This window comes from Cryptosporidium muris, genomic scaffold (genome assembly GCF_000006515.1).
Source record: "Cryptosporidium muris RN66 scf_1106632373453 genomic scaffold, whole genome shotgun sequence".
Classification (NCBI taxonomy): Eukaryota; Apicomplexa; class Conoidasida; order Eucoccidiorida; family Cryptosporidiidae; genus Cryptosporidium; species Cryptosporidium muris.
Window position 1 is genome coordinate 855465 of NW_002196570.1, and position 17826 is coordinate 873290.

General features: G+C 32.0%; 7 protein-coding genes across 7 annotated transcripts, besides 6 other annotated features; 3 read left to right on the plus strand and 4 right to left on the minus strand.

Moving 5' to 3' along the window:
• Positions 1–383: 383 nt before the first annotated feature.
• Positions 384–1010, plus strand: CMU_041030 (uncharacterized protein; the record flags this gene model as incomplete). Its single annotated transcript, XM_002139346.1, has 1 exon — positions 384–1010. The coding sequence occupies one exon, from the start codon at positions 384–386 to the stop codon at positions 1008–1010; it is 627 nt and encodes a 208-aa protein (XP_002139382.1).
• A 76-nt stretch (positions 1011–1086) lies between these two features.
• Positions 1087–1121: a sequence feature (AT_rich).
• Positions 1122–1185: 64 nt separating this feature from the next.
• CMU_041040 (vacuolar ATP synthase subunit F, putative) lies at positions 1186–1566 on the minus strand (the record flags this gene model as incomplete). The annotated part of the gene is made up of 1 exon (XM_002139347.1): positions 1186–1566. The coding sequence occupies one exon, from the start codon at positions 1564–1566 to the stop codon at positions 1186–1188; it is 381 nt and encodes a 126-aa protein (XP_002139383.1).
• A 290-nt stretch (positions 1567–1856) lies between these two features.
• On the minus strand, positions 1857–2981 carry CMU_041050 (protein phosphatase 2C, putative; the record flags this gene model as incomplete). The annotated part of the gene is made up of 4 exons (XM_002139348.1): positions 1857–2565; positions 2624–2687; positions 2740–2838; positions 2894–2981. The coding sequence occupies 4 exons, from the start codon at positions 2979–2981 to the stop codon at positions 1857–1859; spliced, it is 960 nt and encodes a 319-aa protein (XP_002139384.1).
• A 311-nt stretch (positions 2982–3292) lies between these two features.
• Positions 3293–3328: a sequence feature (AT_rich).
• A 491-nt stretch (positions 3329–3819) lies between these two features.
• Positions 3820–3878: a sequence feature (AT_rich).
• Positions 3879–4358: 480 nt separating this feature from the next.
• CMU_041060 (ATPase, AFG1 family protein) lies at positions 4359–5780 on the minus strand (the record flags this gene model as incomplete). The annotated part of the gene is made up of 1 exon (XM_002139349.1): positions 4359–5780. One exon carries the CDS (start codon positions 5778–5780, stop codon positions 4359–4361), a length of 1422 nt encoding a protein of 473 aa, XP_002139385.1.
• Positions 5781–6333: 553 nt separating this feature from the next.
• On the plus strand, positions 6334–8910 carry CMU_041070 (FG-GAP repeat family protein; the record flags this gene model as incomplete). The annotated part of the gene is made up of 1 exon (XM_002139350.1): positions 6334–8910. The coding sequence occupies one exon, from the start codon at positions 6334–6336 to the stop codon at positions 8908–8910; it is 2577 nt and encodes an 858-aa protein (XP_002139386.1).
• A 2-nt stretch (positions 8911–8912) lies between these two features.
• Positions 8913–8969: a sequence feature (AT_rich).
• A 47-nt stretch (positions 8970–9016) lies between these two features.
• Positions 9017–9072: a sequence feature (AT_rich).
• Positions 9073–9099: 27 nt separating this feature from the next.
• Positions 9100–10680, minus strand: CMU_041080 (calcium-dependent protein kinase, putative; the record flags this gene model as incomplete). The annotated part of the gene is made up of 1 exon (XM_002139351.1): positions 9100–10680. One exon carries the CDS (start codon positions 10678–10680, stop codon positions 9100–9102), a length of 1581 nt encoding a protein of 526 aa, XP_002139387.1.
• Positions 10681–10797: 117 nt separating this feature from the next.
• Positions 10798–10836: a sequence feature (AT_rich).
• A 181-nt stretch (positions 10837–11017) lies between these two features.
• Positions 11018–17643, plus strand: CMU_041090 (uncharacterized protein; the record flags this gene model as incomplete). Its single annotated transcript, XM_002139352.1, has 2 exons — positions 11018–17523; positions 17583–17643. 2 exons carry the CDS (start codon positions 11018–11020, stop codon positions 17641–17643), a joined length of 6567 nt encoding a protein of 2188 aa, XP_002139388.1.
• Positions 17644–17826: the final 183 nt, after the last annotated feature.

The window sequence follows — 17826 nt, forward strand, 5'->3', positions numbered from 1 at the left end:
AAGATGAAATTAACACTTTCTAATTAACTCCTATATTATAAAAACTTTCTCAACTCACTATACTGCACAATATTTAGATTTTTCTTGTGGCGGCCACTTGTGAGGTGTGTAGATATGTCCTCATCAGTGAGAAGGTGTTACTGCGCATACAAACCTAGTTGTGATACTCTAGTGCAAGGGTAAGCTATTAGATAAAACAATCTATAATATTAAAGTAGCTTGGAATTCTTTTAAAATATATATTCGCAATAACTAAAGTATATCTAGTATTTATAGCACTGAGGTCTAGGCAGCAAAGTGCTTCCCGCTAGTAGAATAAGATTCTATCATAATTTGACAGCCAATACTAAAAATAAAAAATATTTAAGAAAAAGGATTGAAGTATGCTGCATTTAATAGATGAGCTCAATAGTAATGCAATAGGTAGGCATTTGAAATTTCAGAAACAGACACAAGATAAAAAATTGTTTGTATCAGAGCTCGTTAAATTAATGGATCCTCTATTAAGTGGTACTCTATTTCCTTACAGCTGTAGTGATGAGAAGGATATTGCAAAGAAAACCTTCGAATATATTCAAAATGATGCAAGAGAATTGGCAAAATGCTTTTCAAATTCCTCTTTAGAACACGTAAAATGTTTTCTTTGTAACTTTCAATATGAGTCTCCTAATATATCTTTAGAAAATAAAGAGTTTATAGTGAATTATGCTAGCAGAGATAATCCATTCTCTTGGTTACATTGTTGTCACTCATCAACGTATAACAGAGTACCAATAAATGATTTAATGATGCAGTTTCAAAGTGAAGAGCATAACGATTGGTTGTATGATGTAATTAACTCTGAATCTCAAAGGATACAAAATCGTATTAATCAGTGTAAGTTGAGATATGGTGCAATATTTAACTTTTTAAAAGCAAATTCTTCAGTAGTCCCAGTGTTATTGAAGAATAATCTTATACAAAAATATTCGGAATTAAATAAAGATGACATAGACTTGAACTCTGAATAGAATATTGCATGCTCATGTCATATCCTAGGATCATGGGAAAACTCTAAAAAGGTCACCATGTTAAATCTTAGTAATGATAAATATAATTTAAAGTTCAATATATTAAAATATGAGGATATTCAAATCATTCATAGATTATATACATTCAAAAAAGAATAACTCTATATTTCACTATTTATTCAGGAAGTACTCCACCATAAAATAGCTTAATACGCTGCATTACTGAGTCTTTTACAGGATCATATGGCTTGTCCTTGCTAGGAATTTCTAACACAGTGGGGATTACCTTATCATGGGTATTAACAAGATATCGAATTTCTTCGGCAATATATTGATTGATCATCAGTATTCCACAGTCTTTGCGACTTGTAAAGTCACGAAATGCATCTTCTATTTGAGTAGGAGTTATTTTAGTATCTACAATTAAGAAATTAGTGTTACCTTGAGTATCTCTAGCACCCATCCCAGTTAATAAAAAACCAGCCACAGTATCTTCATCTCCAATAATATATACCTTCAAATTGTGTAATGTTTGAGTTTTTTGTACGGATGCCATTCTTTGGGTTCAGAAATATCCTAGAGTAAAGCAGGCCTACAAGGACAAGAAGTTAAAGCCTCCAATACGGCGGGATACATAGGGGAGAGAATATAAAGTAGCATAGTTACAAGAATTAGTGAGGGAAATATCTTATTTTAAGACATTTAATACTTTAATAGATAACCTGAAGATATTAGTTGGGGATCACTCCTCAGAGTCTTCTTTTTTATTGTAAAAATATCACTTGACTACTTAGTAGATAGTTTATATTTCTCACTATCAAAATGAAACAGTATTTACCTGTAGAATTATTGTTTAACAACGATACATATTACAGTGACATTATCGCAATTAATGTTTCTACTTTTTGCTTCGTCAACAACAGCATTGACAAGGTACTTTGCTGGAGATATACCGAACTCTTGAGAGTAGATGGACAGATCGCAACATTGTTGTGCAGATAGGATATCCCAGAGTCCATCAGTTGCAATCACAAACATTTTATTATTTTTAGTTATATTTAAGAGAGTTACATCCGGTAGGCAGCTCAATCCATATGGTTTGAGATCTTTCCCACCAAAGGCACGAGAGTACTGAAGTTGCATGGGAGTATCTCCTTTTGCCCTTCTTCTTGTAAAATCTCCACCACGAAGAAATGGTTTATTATTGTGATTTTGTAGATATTCTACTGATCCGCCACTTTCAACAATTCTTCTATGCTCCTTGGGCTGGTCTGGTTTATGGTCATGTGTCAAAAACTGACCGACATAACCTTTATCTGAGCTAATACAAGCCACAGAACGAGAGTCACCTACATGTGCTATAACCAAAATATTACGAATAAACAGTAGCACAACTCCTGTACATGAGGAGTAATGTTTTTCCTTTATCCTACAACGATCAATTAAAATTTCGTCTGCAGATTTAAATGTCTTAATCATCAAGTCTTTTAAGATAGTTTTTGTGTTCTCATCAAGCGTCAAGCTATTCTGCTTAGCTTTTTCAGAAATGATTTTCCTACAAAACCCAAATATTTTAATACTTACTACACAAATGAGAATTTTGTATTACATACCATGTGGGTACATTTAGAAGAGCTGGGATAATTATATCTTTTATATTATCTGAAGCGAAGTCGCCTAAAAATTGTTTAAATCTTTTAAGTATACAATTAGAGATTGCAAAACATACCCACAGTCCCATCAAATATTCCAAAAAAACATACATCATCTAACCCTTCAACAAGTTGATGGGAAATACAAAACCTATCTTCTTGGGTTTTTCTGCTACCTTTAATATAGAAATTTAGCTTGTACTGTAGAAGTTTATTCTACTTTAGCCATACCTATGTTTTGATCAACAGTAACTTCATATCTCCCGAACTTCCAGGGATAGTCAAATATATCGGTACATACAGGAGAGTTATTTGGCATATTTGCATAGTTATTATTGTGTATTCTTCTCTTTTCCTTGTGAAATATGGGTATAAAAATAGCAATGTTAAAGAAATGTGGGGCCGCCTTCTGCGGATCATTGGGTGGAAAACTGTGCAATTTTTTCAGGATAAATGCATGCATCAATATATTTGACATCCTCATCAAAAGACAAAGAAAACAGAAATTGGATCCAGGTTACCGAATAATTATATTTTCATTGTAGAACAGTGGGGACTATTAAGTTACCATCTATGTAATTATGGCAGTAATTTAAAATTCTATTTTTTTGACTACAGATACGTTAAAACTATTTTTTGAATAAAATATAATAGAATAATTTTTAACAGCAAAATTTATTGCTTTGTTGTACAAATATAACTAAAGTTTCACCTATTTTCACTTGTAGATTTAAAAATACTATTGTAGATTTGTAGTGCTGTTTTCAACACCAGTACAGCTTAGCAAAATAAAACTTTTAAGGCGAGATACATATTTCTGAATAAGTAAACAAGCCTTTTAGTGAATAAAGTTCCTAACTTTACAATTACAACTATTTGAATAAGCTCCAAAAAGATCTCAACATATGATGAAGTTAAGAGATTCAGATAATATTTTCATCATAAATGAAATGAAATATAGATTACTCTTGTGGCAATAAAAAATAGATTTTTTGAGTCTATCAGAAACTAAGTAATAAAGTAGAGCCTTTCATTGCACAGTCATGAAAGCAATATTTATAAATTCAACTTTAACAAAATAATTCAGATGAAAACATTTAGAGAGAAATATAATTGTTTATATCTGACAAAATTTAATGCAATATATTGAATTGTCGAAAAATATTTCTAAGTATATTTAAGTATATATTTAAGTAACTATAATTTTTTTTATTAAGAGTAGATTGTCCATATTTTCTTAAAAAAGATATATTCATATTTTTCCTTTTAATTTAGGTTTTCTTTTATGTTTGCAGTCAAGTATATAGTTTTCTGACATCATATAATGCAATCTTTAAATATAATTTTTTTTCTTTCTGTTTTCAAAAATATCCCTAGACTATTGTAGCCTGCTTACCTAGATAAAATTCTAGCAATAGCAAATCTAACATCTTGGATGCCACTTGATTGTGATATTGAACTGCAAAATTGCAAATAAAAAACCGAAGTGATAATTGAGATTTACTAGTAATGAAAAGATGTTGCATACCTGTTTGTACTAAGCTTCCAAATAAAGTGACAGTTTGTATTTCTCAGATCATTAGAGGCGAATTTATTCCATAATATAAGATCTTCGCAATTTACAGGTGCGAAAAATTGCAGTGATTCTCTAAACAAAATATGTGTTAATTATATATTAACTCAAGATTAATAGAACTTACCTAAGTGCTTCAAGGGGTGATCTATCAGGAATACCATCTGTAATGACTTGTGTAATGCAATTAATTTCTTCATGTTCAAATTGGTCAGCTATTGTTAATATACAATTATATAGAATTACTCTTGGTGGCATATTTGGACTATTAGCTACAAGCTGAGGGATCACTTCAATACGTAAGTATTGCATAATTTGCTCTAAAGACCTCCAATTATTCATTAAATGATGTCTTAGTTTCACTATCAGTGATAATTCAGTTGGTATGCAATCTATAAGCTCCCACAAATCTTTCTCTGCATCTAAAGTAACCACTACACTTTTATCGTAGAGAATATCAATAAGTGAAATAAAACGTCTTAAGATTGCTGAGAAAGTATCAATATTGCTCATTTGTGGGACATCATAAAGATAAATTTTTTCAAATGTGTTAGCTAACATAACGTAGTCATCAGTTCCTGTAAGACCACCACATAAATCTGCAAAGTATACTAACGCAGATTCAGAGTTAACAAAAGGTACAATGAGTTTACGTGATCCTATTTTAAGTGTATAAGATTGGTATTTATCTTTTATATTTCTGCTATCATTATTATTGTAAATATCCATCAAAATTGTGTCAATTGATCTTTTTGGTGAGAAGTAGTAGCAAGATGATCTAAGCTTATGCTTGAGATGTATTTGATCCACAACTAAACATTTAATATTTTGTTTATCTAATTTATTATGTGTTTTTGATATTCGGGATAATCTAAAATCTGTTTCTCCTTTTAAATTATATACTTTACAAAACTTCATCAGAGTATCAATAAAAGATATGAAATTACTTCTATTTAAACCACCGCTGTACAAATCGTTTGGTGGTCGATTAGAAGTCATAATGACAACTATACCCAAATCAAACAAAATATTAAATAAACGTTTAATTATCATTGCATCAGTAATGTGGATGATCTGAAATTCATCTATACATATTATATCAGTTGTTTTTTTGATTTCATTAGCCACAAAAGTTATTGAGTCAGTGCACATCCTTTGCCTTGCATGATAGATTTGATCATTTATATCTTTGATAAATTCATGAAAGTGAATACGCTTCTTTCTAGTTGTATCAATAGTTTCATAGAATAAATCCATGAGCATTGTCTTTCCTAAGCCAGGTTCTCCATATATATATAGTCCATAACAGGTATTTCCTTTGTATACATTATTAGTGCAATGATACTCCCTTCCTAACTTTAAAAGTGTTCTTAATGGATCTATATCTACAGGATTAACTAATAACTTGATTATCTTGTTAAGTAACTCGTTATAGAAACTTTTTTTTTTGGCTTCATGTGTAATATATAGCTTAAACTGGAAGTGTAATAAGATCAAGCGCTTTATTAAGTTCAGCTGTGGTTTAGTGGGTTCAATATCATTCATTAAAAGATAGTTTCTGTAAGTCTTAGCTACTAAAGCATGTGGCCTGCAAATGCCTATTTCATTGTCTCTCCAGATTGAAAAAGTAGTTTTTTTAAGAACTGTATTAAGTTGCAAAAACAGTCTATTAATCTTTATGATCTTATTTTTACTAAAATATATAGATTTCATATGCTTCACGAAGTTATTATTTGTGCTTGCCTTATTAAAGAGAGGGAATACAAACTTTAGCCACATAGCCAATTTTCTATAATAGCCAAGAAGTAGTCCAACTGAAATTATTAGTAAAATATTAATATGATAGAGGTATTTTCACAAATAAGTTATATATGATTTCTATAAACTTGATAGTAAGTGAAGGTAATTTGCAGATTCTTTTGCAGGCCCAAAAGTTGATGAGAAGATTAGCGGTAAGCTTGCAGCTACTCGTTTCCTGAAAACTAAATGCTAATTTCAGATGACTTAATAGGATTGACTCATTCAATATCCAATGGACATACCTCTACTATATATTAGGCTGTTTATAATAGGGCTTGCATTGGAGAATTGTTTGAAAATGGTCTTTTGTAGCTGGCCTGTAGAATGGCTTAAAGCTAGTTTTCCATTGCAATCACGCAAACAATCTATCAACAAGGTTAAGAACTTCGGAATTCCACATCTTGATGGCAGGATTATGGGCTTTGCAGACTATAATGGTGATCAGTACAGTGATATATTTTTTTATAATGCTCCAAAATCAACGAAATCTAGTGGACAAATATGTGTCTTTCTATGGAGTCCTAAAACAAAAGAATTTATTAAAGGGCCTTTTACAACCTTTAATAAAACAGCAGTAATGTTCATTACTGAAGATTGGAATGGTGATGGTTATATGGATATTTTGGTAGTGACTGAAAGAAATGATGGTACTAAAACAGGATATGGCTTCACTATACTCGCCCAATATCCAGAGACAAATCAACTAGTTGATATATGGGAATCTCCAGAAGATAGTCTTTCTACTGTTCAGTTTTTAGCAGTTGATATTAATCATGATGGACATTTGGATTTGTTAGGGGAAAGAAGTATTTCTAATAATACTCCATACGAAAGATTTGTATGGGTTAATTTGGGTGAAAATAAGCATAATATATCATCGAATATTGCATCTGTATCTTTTGAGTTACTTCCATGGGCCTTATTAGGAGAGTGGGTTGAAATGGAAGATCCTAAAATCAACTATGCACAAATAGCTTCTCGACACTCATCAGCTTTTGTCGACATGGATGGGGATTGCAGAGCTGATATAGTTCTGGAAGTAAACTACTCAAACGAATCTAGTTCAAAAAGAGCACTGGAAATATGGCTCAATCAAGTGCATAATGGTATTGCAAAGTATAGAGTACACAGACAATTGGAAAGTGATAACAGTAGTAACTATTCTCCAATTATACTACCTTCGGGTTCGGGGCACATTGCGTTTTCTGATTTTAATGGAGATGGATCAATAGATTTACTTATTCCGGTGTGTATTTATGATAATAAAAAACAATGCGTTTCTAATAGCCGTATAGTGTTTGTTCCTAACGTTCAAGAGGGCTCTATATGCTCCACTAAAGATGAGTTCAATTTCAAGGCTAAAGCACAACATGATGAAATCCCAAAGTGTAGACTTTCAAATAAATTGTGTACTTCATCACAATTTAGTTTACATAGCTTCACAAGTGAGGATGATAATGCAATTTTACAGGATATAAGTTCTGAGGAAAAATCTACTATACCTAGGTCTTTTTTGTCATTTTGGTTTGGAAATAACAATATAAATTCAAGAAGTAATGCATTTTTCCAAGGTTTTACAGTATCGGCTCTTTTTGAAACCATAAATTTATCCAGTGAAAATATTCATGATGATAAAAGGTCTAAAGGTCAAACAGAAAATAATCATTTATTACAGTCTAGTATGGCAAGCCATGTTGCATCATTTTTCTCATTCTTTCCTACAAAGAAACATTTTCAAGCTCTGGAGCTGCAGTGGGCAACTGATGAATTTAGTCCAACTGTGTTGAATATTGGGGATCAAGATCTAGATGGCTACCCAGATGTTTTAGCTATAGTTGTTCTACCTAATGGATCTCGACAAGCGCGTGTTCTAAAGAATTTGGCTGCAAATGGCGAGAAATCAAGATATATTGCTCCTGCACAGATGGGACCAGCTTTCCAAAATAGTTCCAGCGAAAATAATGATAAAATCAATCCACATATAATTATAAATAGTTATGTAAGTTCTGGATACACTGGCAAATTTTTAACAATTTTAAACAATATCCACCATTGGTTTTCTAGAGTTTTTATAGATTCAGAGAGATTTATAAATAAGGGGTCTATTTATAGACATTTTGAGCTACTTGATAATGATGCTGCAACAAATGACATGGATTTTGTTGAACAAGCTGCTTTTTTTGACTTCTACGATGACGGACTTTTGGATATAATATATATCTCTTCACCTAATGAACATGGTAAACGAAATGTCAATTGTGCAATCTCTCAATCTGATGGGTCTGCATTATTCATGAAAATTACTATTTTAAGCTCATCAAATATATCACCTTATTGCAGGGGGAAGTGCACTGGAAATACTTCACATGGACCAACTGTGAAAATTACTATTACTGACCTAAATGGAATTAAAACCCCAAGGACTGCAACTCAGTTTCCTCAATCAACGAATGGTGTTATTCAGCAGCCATATTTGTTATTCGGTTTGGGGAAAACTAATAACTATATTGAGGAACTCTTTGTTGGGATAACAGCTATGAGCAAGGTTACTGAATCATCTAGAAAGGAGCCTTCAAGCTTATTGAAGTTCGATTTTTCTGGTGGTAGGGACACTGGTAATTCAGAATATTCAAATATTTGGATGGGTCTTATACCAAACACACATGTAATAGCTCAACTATATCCAATTAATAATCCACGAAACTGGTCCTTAGTACTTTCTGTAAGCCCTACAAAGACCTTCACTAGAATTATAACTGTTACAGTACTTGCACTAGTAATTATTGGTATAATCATTGGGATACTTGATAGAAAAGAAAAAGTTGAGGATATGAAAGAACACCAGGGATTTAAGAATCATTTTATATCTGCGTAATCAATTTTTATTAGATTTAATTATAAACAAATAATAGCTTTAAACTTAATATAATAAAACAATACATTAGTATAAATTAGCAATTATACTTCGGTAATATCCCTTCTTAAATATTTATCTTAAATTCTGTATATAATACTTTTATTTTATGTTATTAATTTACGGTAATTTATCCCAATATATTCAAGCTTAGTTACTATTTTGTAGTAATACAAGTTCAGATGCTTTGCCTACTTGGTCTTTATTAAGACATAGTTTCTGAATCATTTGGCAAAATTCTTCAAAGTCTACTTCTCCATCATTATTTTTATCTACTTCAACCAATATACCTTTCCATACAGAATCTTCAATTTGCTGGAGGCCAAAAATAGCTGCTAATTCATTAATGCTTATCTTCCCACTTCCATCTTGGTCAAATATTTGGAATGCTATCTCAAGTCTTTCACGACTAAGTAAACAGCGTCTATCCATTGCAACTGTTACAAATTCTGAAAACTCAATATATCCGTTTTTGTCAAAGTCTGCTGCTTCAAGTATATTGTCGACCTCATTCTCTATTTGCTGGCGGTCAAAAATAGCCATTTCAGATACAAGTAGTTGCGCATAACCATCTATTAACTCCTCTCTATCTAACTGGCCATCTCCATTCTTATCTATATGTCTAAATATTTCCGTCAACTGTTTAGTCTCATCCTGGGTAGTTAACTTTGTAGCCATGAATAGTAATGCGGCTTGTGCAAGTTTCTGTGCATTTTGAAACTTCCTCATATTTTCAATTGCATTGGCTAAACTTGGTAATTCAATTCCTGAGTCTTTACGGCTGCACATTTCTTTGATCCAGGGATGTTCTAATGCTTGTTGAGCAGTTATACGTTTCTGTGGGTCATATTGTAACATCTGTCTGACTAGATCTTTAGCTCCTTCTGAAACGTTTTTCCACTCAGGTGAATCAAATGAATATTTTCCGCGTTCCACCTTCCGTAGTATCTCTTGATCAGTTTGCCCACCAAATGGTGGATATCCCGACAGTAAGATAAATAATATTACTCCAATTGACCAAACATCACACTTTTCATCGTATTTCTTACGCAGAACTTCAGGCGCGATATAATAGGCAGTCCCTAATCTATCCTTCATTTTCTTCTGATGATCAAATACCACTGAAAGACCAAAATCAACGATTTTGATCAGTGCATCTTTTTCTTTAGACTCTAATAATAAATTTTCAGGTTTCAAATCACGGTGCACTATTTTATGATTGTGTAAATATGTCACACCACTTAAAACTTGTCTTATTATAACTGCTGCATCAACTTCATTGAACTTTAAACGATGTATAATTTCATCAAATAGCTCCCCACCTTTATAACATTCCATAACTAAATAGTAGTTTCTTCTATCTTCAAAGAAATCATATAGAGTCATAATGTTTGGGTGGTCCAATAGTTTCACTACCGCAACTTCTTCTAAGAGTGTCGAGTTGACAGGTACATTAACCGAACTTTTTCTAATAATTTTAATTGCACGTTCAGCTCCTGTTGTCTTATCTGTACATAACAGAACTTCTCCATATGCACCAGATCCTAGCTTCTTGACTCTTTGATACATTTCTGAAAGATGACCCTTTTTAGATGTAATAAACATTCCAGGGGTTGCCTGTAAATCTACACATGTATTATTTACAGGCAAAGGGTTATGATTAGTCTTATTAGTATGCACTCGTCTCTTTACAGCTACATCAACAGCTAATTTAGATTGGCAAAGGCCCATTTTATTAAATCCAATCTATATGAAGAGTAGTTCTGGAAAGTAACTTTGTAACTTATTGTTTTCCAAGAGAGTTGGTAAGTTCAAAAGTTCTTAGTGAAGTTACACTAGGTCAAGGCCTATATTTAAGTTTAACTAATATTATTATTAATATATATAGTTGCTAAGTTCGTAAAAGAAAGCCCAAACCCTTTTTCTATTTTATTTTAATTTTCTGATGAACTAAACGTTAGGGATAGTAAATGTGCATGGATACCGCGCCAGTGGTTTCTCACAAAATAGCGCCATATATATTGGAGCTATGATGTATATATTATACTTGGGACAGAGTAAAGGTTTCATGGATGATTACTCAACTAGACAGGTTGGTGCAACTACTATAGGTAATAAAGAATTATTAAAACTCTTAGGTATAGATTGGAAGAAACAAAAGCCAAAGCTCCTCGATTTTAGTGGAGATGAATTCTATTTAAGTTCTTTAGGAAGCAATGAACATGGACATGGTCTAATAAATGAATATTTAGATATATCCAACTTAGAATATTTGAAACTAAGCAATAATAACTTGTCAAGTGACAATGGTACCTTTAGTTCAAGTAACTCTACGAGATTTGCAAAACTCAGAAAACTGGATCTTTCTAACAATAACATATATAAACTTAGCAGCGATATCTCACTTCCATCACTCACTGAGATTTATTTAAACTACAATAACCTCTCTTCTATACCAGAATTAGGAGGGCTTCAAAAACTTGAAGTTCTTGAAATTTCAAATAATAATATAGAAGTTCCATATAATTCGATAAAGCCATGGACTACACTACAAAACTGCCCGAATTTGAAAAGACTTGATCTTTCTCATAACAATATATCTGTTCTTCCAAGTGTTCTAGCTCGTATTTTCGAGTTACTTAGTGAATCACTGACTTATCTGAACTTAGAAGGAAATCCTCTCTGCACTTTTTTTCCTGAGTACCGCTCACTAGCTATTACATGCTGCAAATCATTAGCTATTTGTGATGGAACCCTTGTTACCAATTTAACAAGGCAAAATATGCCTCTATTTGATCTTGGACTGTTAAAAAATTATGATGATGTTTATGATATTAGAGCTGGTAGAAGTTATAACCCTGCCTATACTTTACAATTTAGCAAGAAACTTGAAATGAGCCATGGAAGATTAGACTATCTCTGTAGTACTTTAGAACAAATTTTAGAAGAAGGTGCATCAGTCAAACTATCTGCATATTTCCTGCAAGGCTGTGAAGTAATATATAATGAATCTATGCGCCAATGGTCAACAGATTACGGGGGAGATTTAGGCGATATTGATCCTTTTGAAGCACATAGGTTTATTAATATATTCAAGCCATCAAGTAAATCCCACAGTGATAGAGTTAGAGAAACAGAAGAACTAATTGAATTGGTATCTTTGGTTATGGAGAGACAGGATGACTATAATTTTGGTAGCGAAAACCTTTCGAAAGTTTGGATATTAACAGGCCTGGCAAGATTAATACATATTCCTGCTGGTGGTCTAGCTATAGCTATAGCTCGTTATTTTGCAATTATGATGATCAGAGAAGAATTTACACAAAAAATAAGCGAAATTATATCATCTATAGTGCTTCCAGGTCTCCAAGGACGTTCATTTTCAGATCCTATTGTGCAAACAGTACTTGCATCTATCTCTATATTACCTCCATCAAATCTGTTTGCTAAATTAATGAGCAGACATATACCAATGTTACTAGATTTTGCAGCACGTTATGCTAGAACTGAATTTCATCGTCCCCTAATTATTATTTTATCAATAGTTTCACTATATCCTGAAAATGCGATTGCACTATCAGGATATGGAGTTCCCTCTGACTTAGCTTCAACTCTAGTATTGCTAAATCTTATTATGAAGGAACCTGAGGTAAAAATTGAAAAGGAACAATTTATTAAAGATAGGCCTACTCAAAAGAAAGAACATGAACTACAAAGTAAGTGGTCTTCTTTGAAGTATATCTTAAATAGCGATGATATAAAGAATACTCAAAATATCAACTGTTCTGGTAATCTTGCATCTGGAAGTACATTTTCTATTTTAAAAATGGTAAAGTTACTTGCAAAACGACGGGCTGAGGGTAAATCTATAATACCTAGTTATATGAATGGAACAAGTGAAATGGATAGTAGCAGCTTTATAATACCAGAATTTGCTAAACTCTCCAATTTACAATTAGACTTAATAGTGTACTATTTGAAGATAATTCGGAACTGTTGTGATGCATCAAACAGAGCATCTACTCTTTGCACAGATATAGGATTACACTCAAAATTCTTAATGCCACTACTACAACAGTTTCTTTCAAAAAGAGAAACACGCTTCTTCTCTGAAATAATGTCAAAATTGTGTTCGGAAATAATTAATGTTTTAACAAGTTTATTAAATTCTAGTGGGATAGCATTAATGCAGCTAGTTATTAATTTTCACATAATAGATTGGGTTTTGATCCCACTCAAGGAAGTCCCATTTACCAATCCAGATATTGCATCGGCTGCTATAGGATGCATACTCACAATTTGTAAAAAACCAGAAATTGAATCTTTTCAGTATTCCCCATTGCACCTAATTTCACCATACACAGGATCATCCTACAACATATATACATATAATACAATTATTGGTCCTACTAAAGATAATTTACCAGTCAATTCAGAAAACATACTTCGTTATATTGTAGAACAGATGGATTACTTATATCCACAGCTTGAATTTTTAAACTTTAATCAGAATTTCCGTGAAATGTTAATGTATTATAACAGCAGTTTTGAAAATGCAACTGATTTTTTGGAATCTTCAAAAGTTTGTTTAGCCAAAGTTGTTATATCTGAAAAAATTCAAAATTTTATCTTTTCATTACTTAAATTTTTGGCATTTTTTTTTCAAAATAAGGATTCTGAAATATGCTCAAAGGTTGTAGATGGAATATATAGTAAAGGTTACTGTACAACTTTTATTAGGCTACTTGAAGTTCCAGGTGAAGATGTTCCTATGGCTGCTATGGATATAATATCAATGGTAGACTTAAGTATGATTGACTCTAGTGCAATGAATGAATTTTTTGTTTTAGTTCGTTATGAAATTGGTATAATTCCTGATAAAAAAGCTTCCAACAATGAAAATCAAACTGTGAACTATTGTTCAATAAATTCACAATCATATCCTAACAGACCATTTAAGATTCTTAGTTCTCTATGGTTACCTTTACTTATATATATTCGCCGTTTAATCGATACTGTAAATAGCAATTGTTGGTGCATATTTCGTGATAATTTTGCTCCTGAAATAGCTTATATAATATTTTGTGGACTACAATATTCTTGGCAAAAATTAATCCTTAGCTCTTCCTTCTCAAAAATTATACTTGAAATAAGCTCTGAACAATCAAATGAAGTATTTACAATTTTAGCTTCTTGTCGTGTTGTTAGAGCACTATCAAGATACAATGAATTTAGGAAGTATCTAAGGGATCCAAATCTCCGCATATTTTTCGAGTATTCATTAAAAAAGGAGGAGCTAAACTTTGGTGCATATGATCCAGATACGTCATTGGAGATATCATGGTGTGGTAGGTCATTAGAATGGCTATTGGGGACTCTCAGTGGACAAAACAGACTTTCAGCAGAAAAAAAGTTAGCAACAAGAGTATTCTGCAGAATAGCTGATATTATGGAAGGTATTTCTGATAATAAAATGCTTGAAGTTGAAAAAGCTCAGTTAGATCACAATAGATATTATACTACTGATAATAAACAGTTGACAACAATTGAAAGCTCCTTCTTAATTATTATTGATAAAGAAACTAAAATGTGGGATATAGAAGCAAATTCATATTTAGTGAATCTACTACTTCTAGATAATATGGAAATAGATGATAAAATAAAGGAAGAGACTAAGTTCATTGAAAATGATGGAATAATTAAACTCTATACATACTTATCTACAATTGAACAGCTTAGAATTTCAAACATCTACATACAATCAGGTAGGGATTCAATTATTGATGAAGCAAATGAATGGGCTGGTATTATAAAAGGCGAAATATTACAAGCTGAGAGTAGGTTAGTAAAAAAAATTGAAGAGACTACTGATGGACTAGAAGATAGTGATTGTAATAATGACAGTAATCAATCTAACAAAATCCTGCTAAATATATCTGACTCTGAAGAAGATATTGTACATAACGCTAAAACCCAATTTATGGTAAACCCAGATGAGGAGATTACTATTATACATCCATATGCTAGAAATATTTTGAATGGAGTATATAATAAATATGGACCAAATCTCATTGAGTCATGGGATTGTAATAATAGAGTGTCACAAAACTTCTCAATATTCAGCAATAAATACCAAAATACCCAGGTATTATCAACAATAAAATTACCTAGTTCCACAATAAACTCTTCAGAATCATTATCTGCACAGCACAAACTAAAAGGGAAAGGAGTTCTTTGGAATGATATAATTACTGGTAGCATAACTGCCCATGTAACAATAGCAGCTTTTCTGCGAGTACTTTATGTTGGTCTCAATGCTAATACTACACCAAAATTAGCCAATTACACTAAAGAGTCAATAAGGAAACCACACATTTTAAGTGGTATTGCATCACTTGTCTTGTGCTGTGGATATTTAGAATCTGAAGTAGCATCAAAATTTCTACTTTTAACAAGTATGGCTTTAGAAATATCACCAGAAGATTCAGTAGAATCTATGGACTTATTGATTTGTCTTTATATTACCTTTTGGTTCTTGAATTCAATATCCGAATCTGTATTATATATTCTCCAGGAGTCTAATAGAAGAGCTCTTTCGTTGAGTGAGCAACTATTATGTACCATGGTTTCAAAGGTACTTTCACAATCAATTTATTTGCTGAAGTACATTCAATTTTCACACAATGCTTCAATACATAAGTATTTTCTTGAGAAATCACTAAATTTTCTTTTTTCAAAAAATATTTTTGAGTGTTTAATAAGGCTAATACTTTTCGATTTACAGATATCAATCGGTAGTGCTCATGGAACATATATAGCACATGTTCCTTTAATGGAGAATGTGGAAACTTCTTTTTATAACAAAGACCATGCCAAAAAGTCTATTGAGCTAAGAGAATTAATGCGAATTTCTTGTATAAAGGCAGCAACCTTTATTATGGAAATTTCATCAAAATCTCGTTACACAATAATTGAGAGTATAATGTACCAATCTATATTTCGGCATTTTCCAATCCGACGCTCTTTTCTTTTTGAGCTATTGGATGGAATTAATAGTCAACATTATTTGTATGGAGTAGAACTATATTTGTCACGCTACTATAAACGCAATGAGAGAATTTTAGGGCTCTATCCATGTCGTGTGTTCTCTCAAAATCCCACACTTCGTAACCTTGAAGATGAGATGCTGAGGAATCTAACTAAACCTCAAACCATAATCGTTGTTTTGACCACATCTTCCCTTTACTTTTTTGAAAAACCTACTTCTATCCGCAATGTTCTTGCTAAAGAACAATATAAGTACTATAGGGATCCCATTATTATACTAAAGAGAGAGTATAAAGACTTGCAAAAAATTATACGAAGCTTCCTAGGAGATCAAGTTCTTATGCTAGGTTGGTTCTCACCTGGATCTAGAAATAGTCTTCAAAACTCTAAGATGAAAAATATTGATAAACCTCAATATTCAACTACACTGTATGATATTATTATTTGTGAAAAAATATGCGATAGAGATGATATGATATCAAATATAGTTCAATTATATGAACACAAATTCTCAAACAAAATTGCAGTGAACAACGATATAATAAGTAGAAGTTGTTTAGGTGAATATTTGAGGATTGAAAATATTCGTGCTCAACAATTTGGGCTGGTTGATATGTATAGCTTGAGTATATTAAATAAGGAAAGTGGTAACGAATTTACCAACATAATAAACAAATCAAAATCTTTATTAGATCAAATATTCGCTTCTACTGATATAGTCTTTCCTCATAAGAAGAGATTTCCAAAATCAAAATTGCCAAGAGCTGCAATACTTCATAATCCTGAACAAGCATTATTGCACTATTTCGTCATTACACTAAATTCAGTATATGAATTTGAAATTAATTGGCAATTTTGGTTTTCACCAGATTCTCTAATGTTAACGACAGTCGAAGATCTTTACCTTAGATATGAAATATCGTTACCACTAGAGGCCCAAGAAATCCCTGATTCTCAGAACTACTTTAATAGTTCATCTAAGCTTGGACTTGCCAATTTTCTCGGTGTACTTGATCAAAGAAATGAGGAGTATGATAACAGTACGCAAGTTGCAGTTGAAAAAGAGAAAAGTCAAGAGTCTAAATCTACAAATGTCCAATATAAATACGAAACTAATGTATCTTTGAAGGAATTTAACTCTGAATCTCAGAAGTGGTTTGAAACTAGACAAAAACTTGCAAAGTCACACCTGTTCAAAAAGATCAGGTCTTTTCGTATACATAGGTTAAGATCTGTGCAATTTAGTCCTTTAGAAGAAGCAGAGATGAAGTTAATTTACCAGCTTCCTAATGAGTCAAGTCAAGAACAAAGTGCAAGATTTGAAAGTAAAAAGTCTTCAGAGTCAATTCCTCAAGGTAAAATACAGTTAAATAGTAGTGATGAAGATTCTGTGGAAAATTCATCGGAAAATGAAAATAATGATATGATAAAATTATCCTCTCTTCAAATCATTTTTTTAGATGATTCATCAAGAGAAAGAGTCAAACTTGGAATAGCGCTGGTTATTAACCAATATGAAAACTCCAGGTATGTCATTTATTATCTCTTTTTCTGAATATTTCTCATTACATTACTTTTACTTTTAGTGACTGGAAGCGCCGGATGGTTCCTATCTCCAACTTACTTGGAACAGAAGATAAAAAGTAGCATATGCAATAATTACACCCTAAGAAGATATCAATATTCACGTGAAATAACAATCTCATTGTATATATATGAGAATATGAGCTCTGAAGAATATTGATGATTCATAACTTGTTATCCTGAATTTAGTATATTAAAGTGACTACTTCAACTTGCGGTAAATAACTATCTACGCTCGAAAAAGTT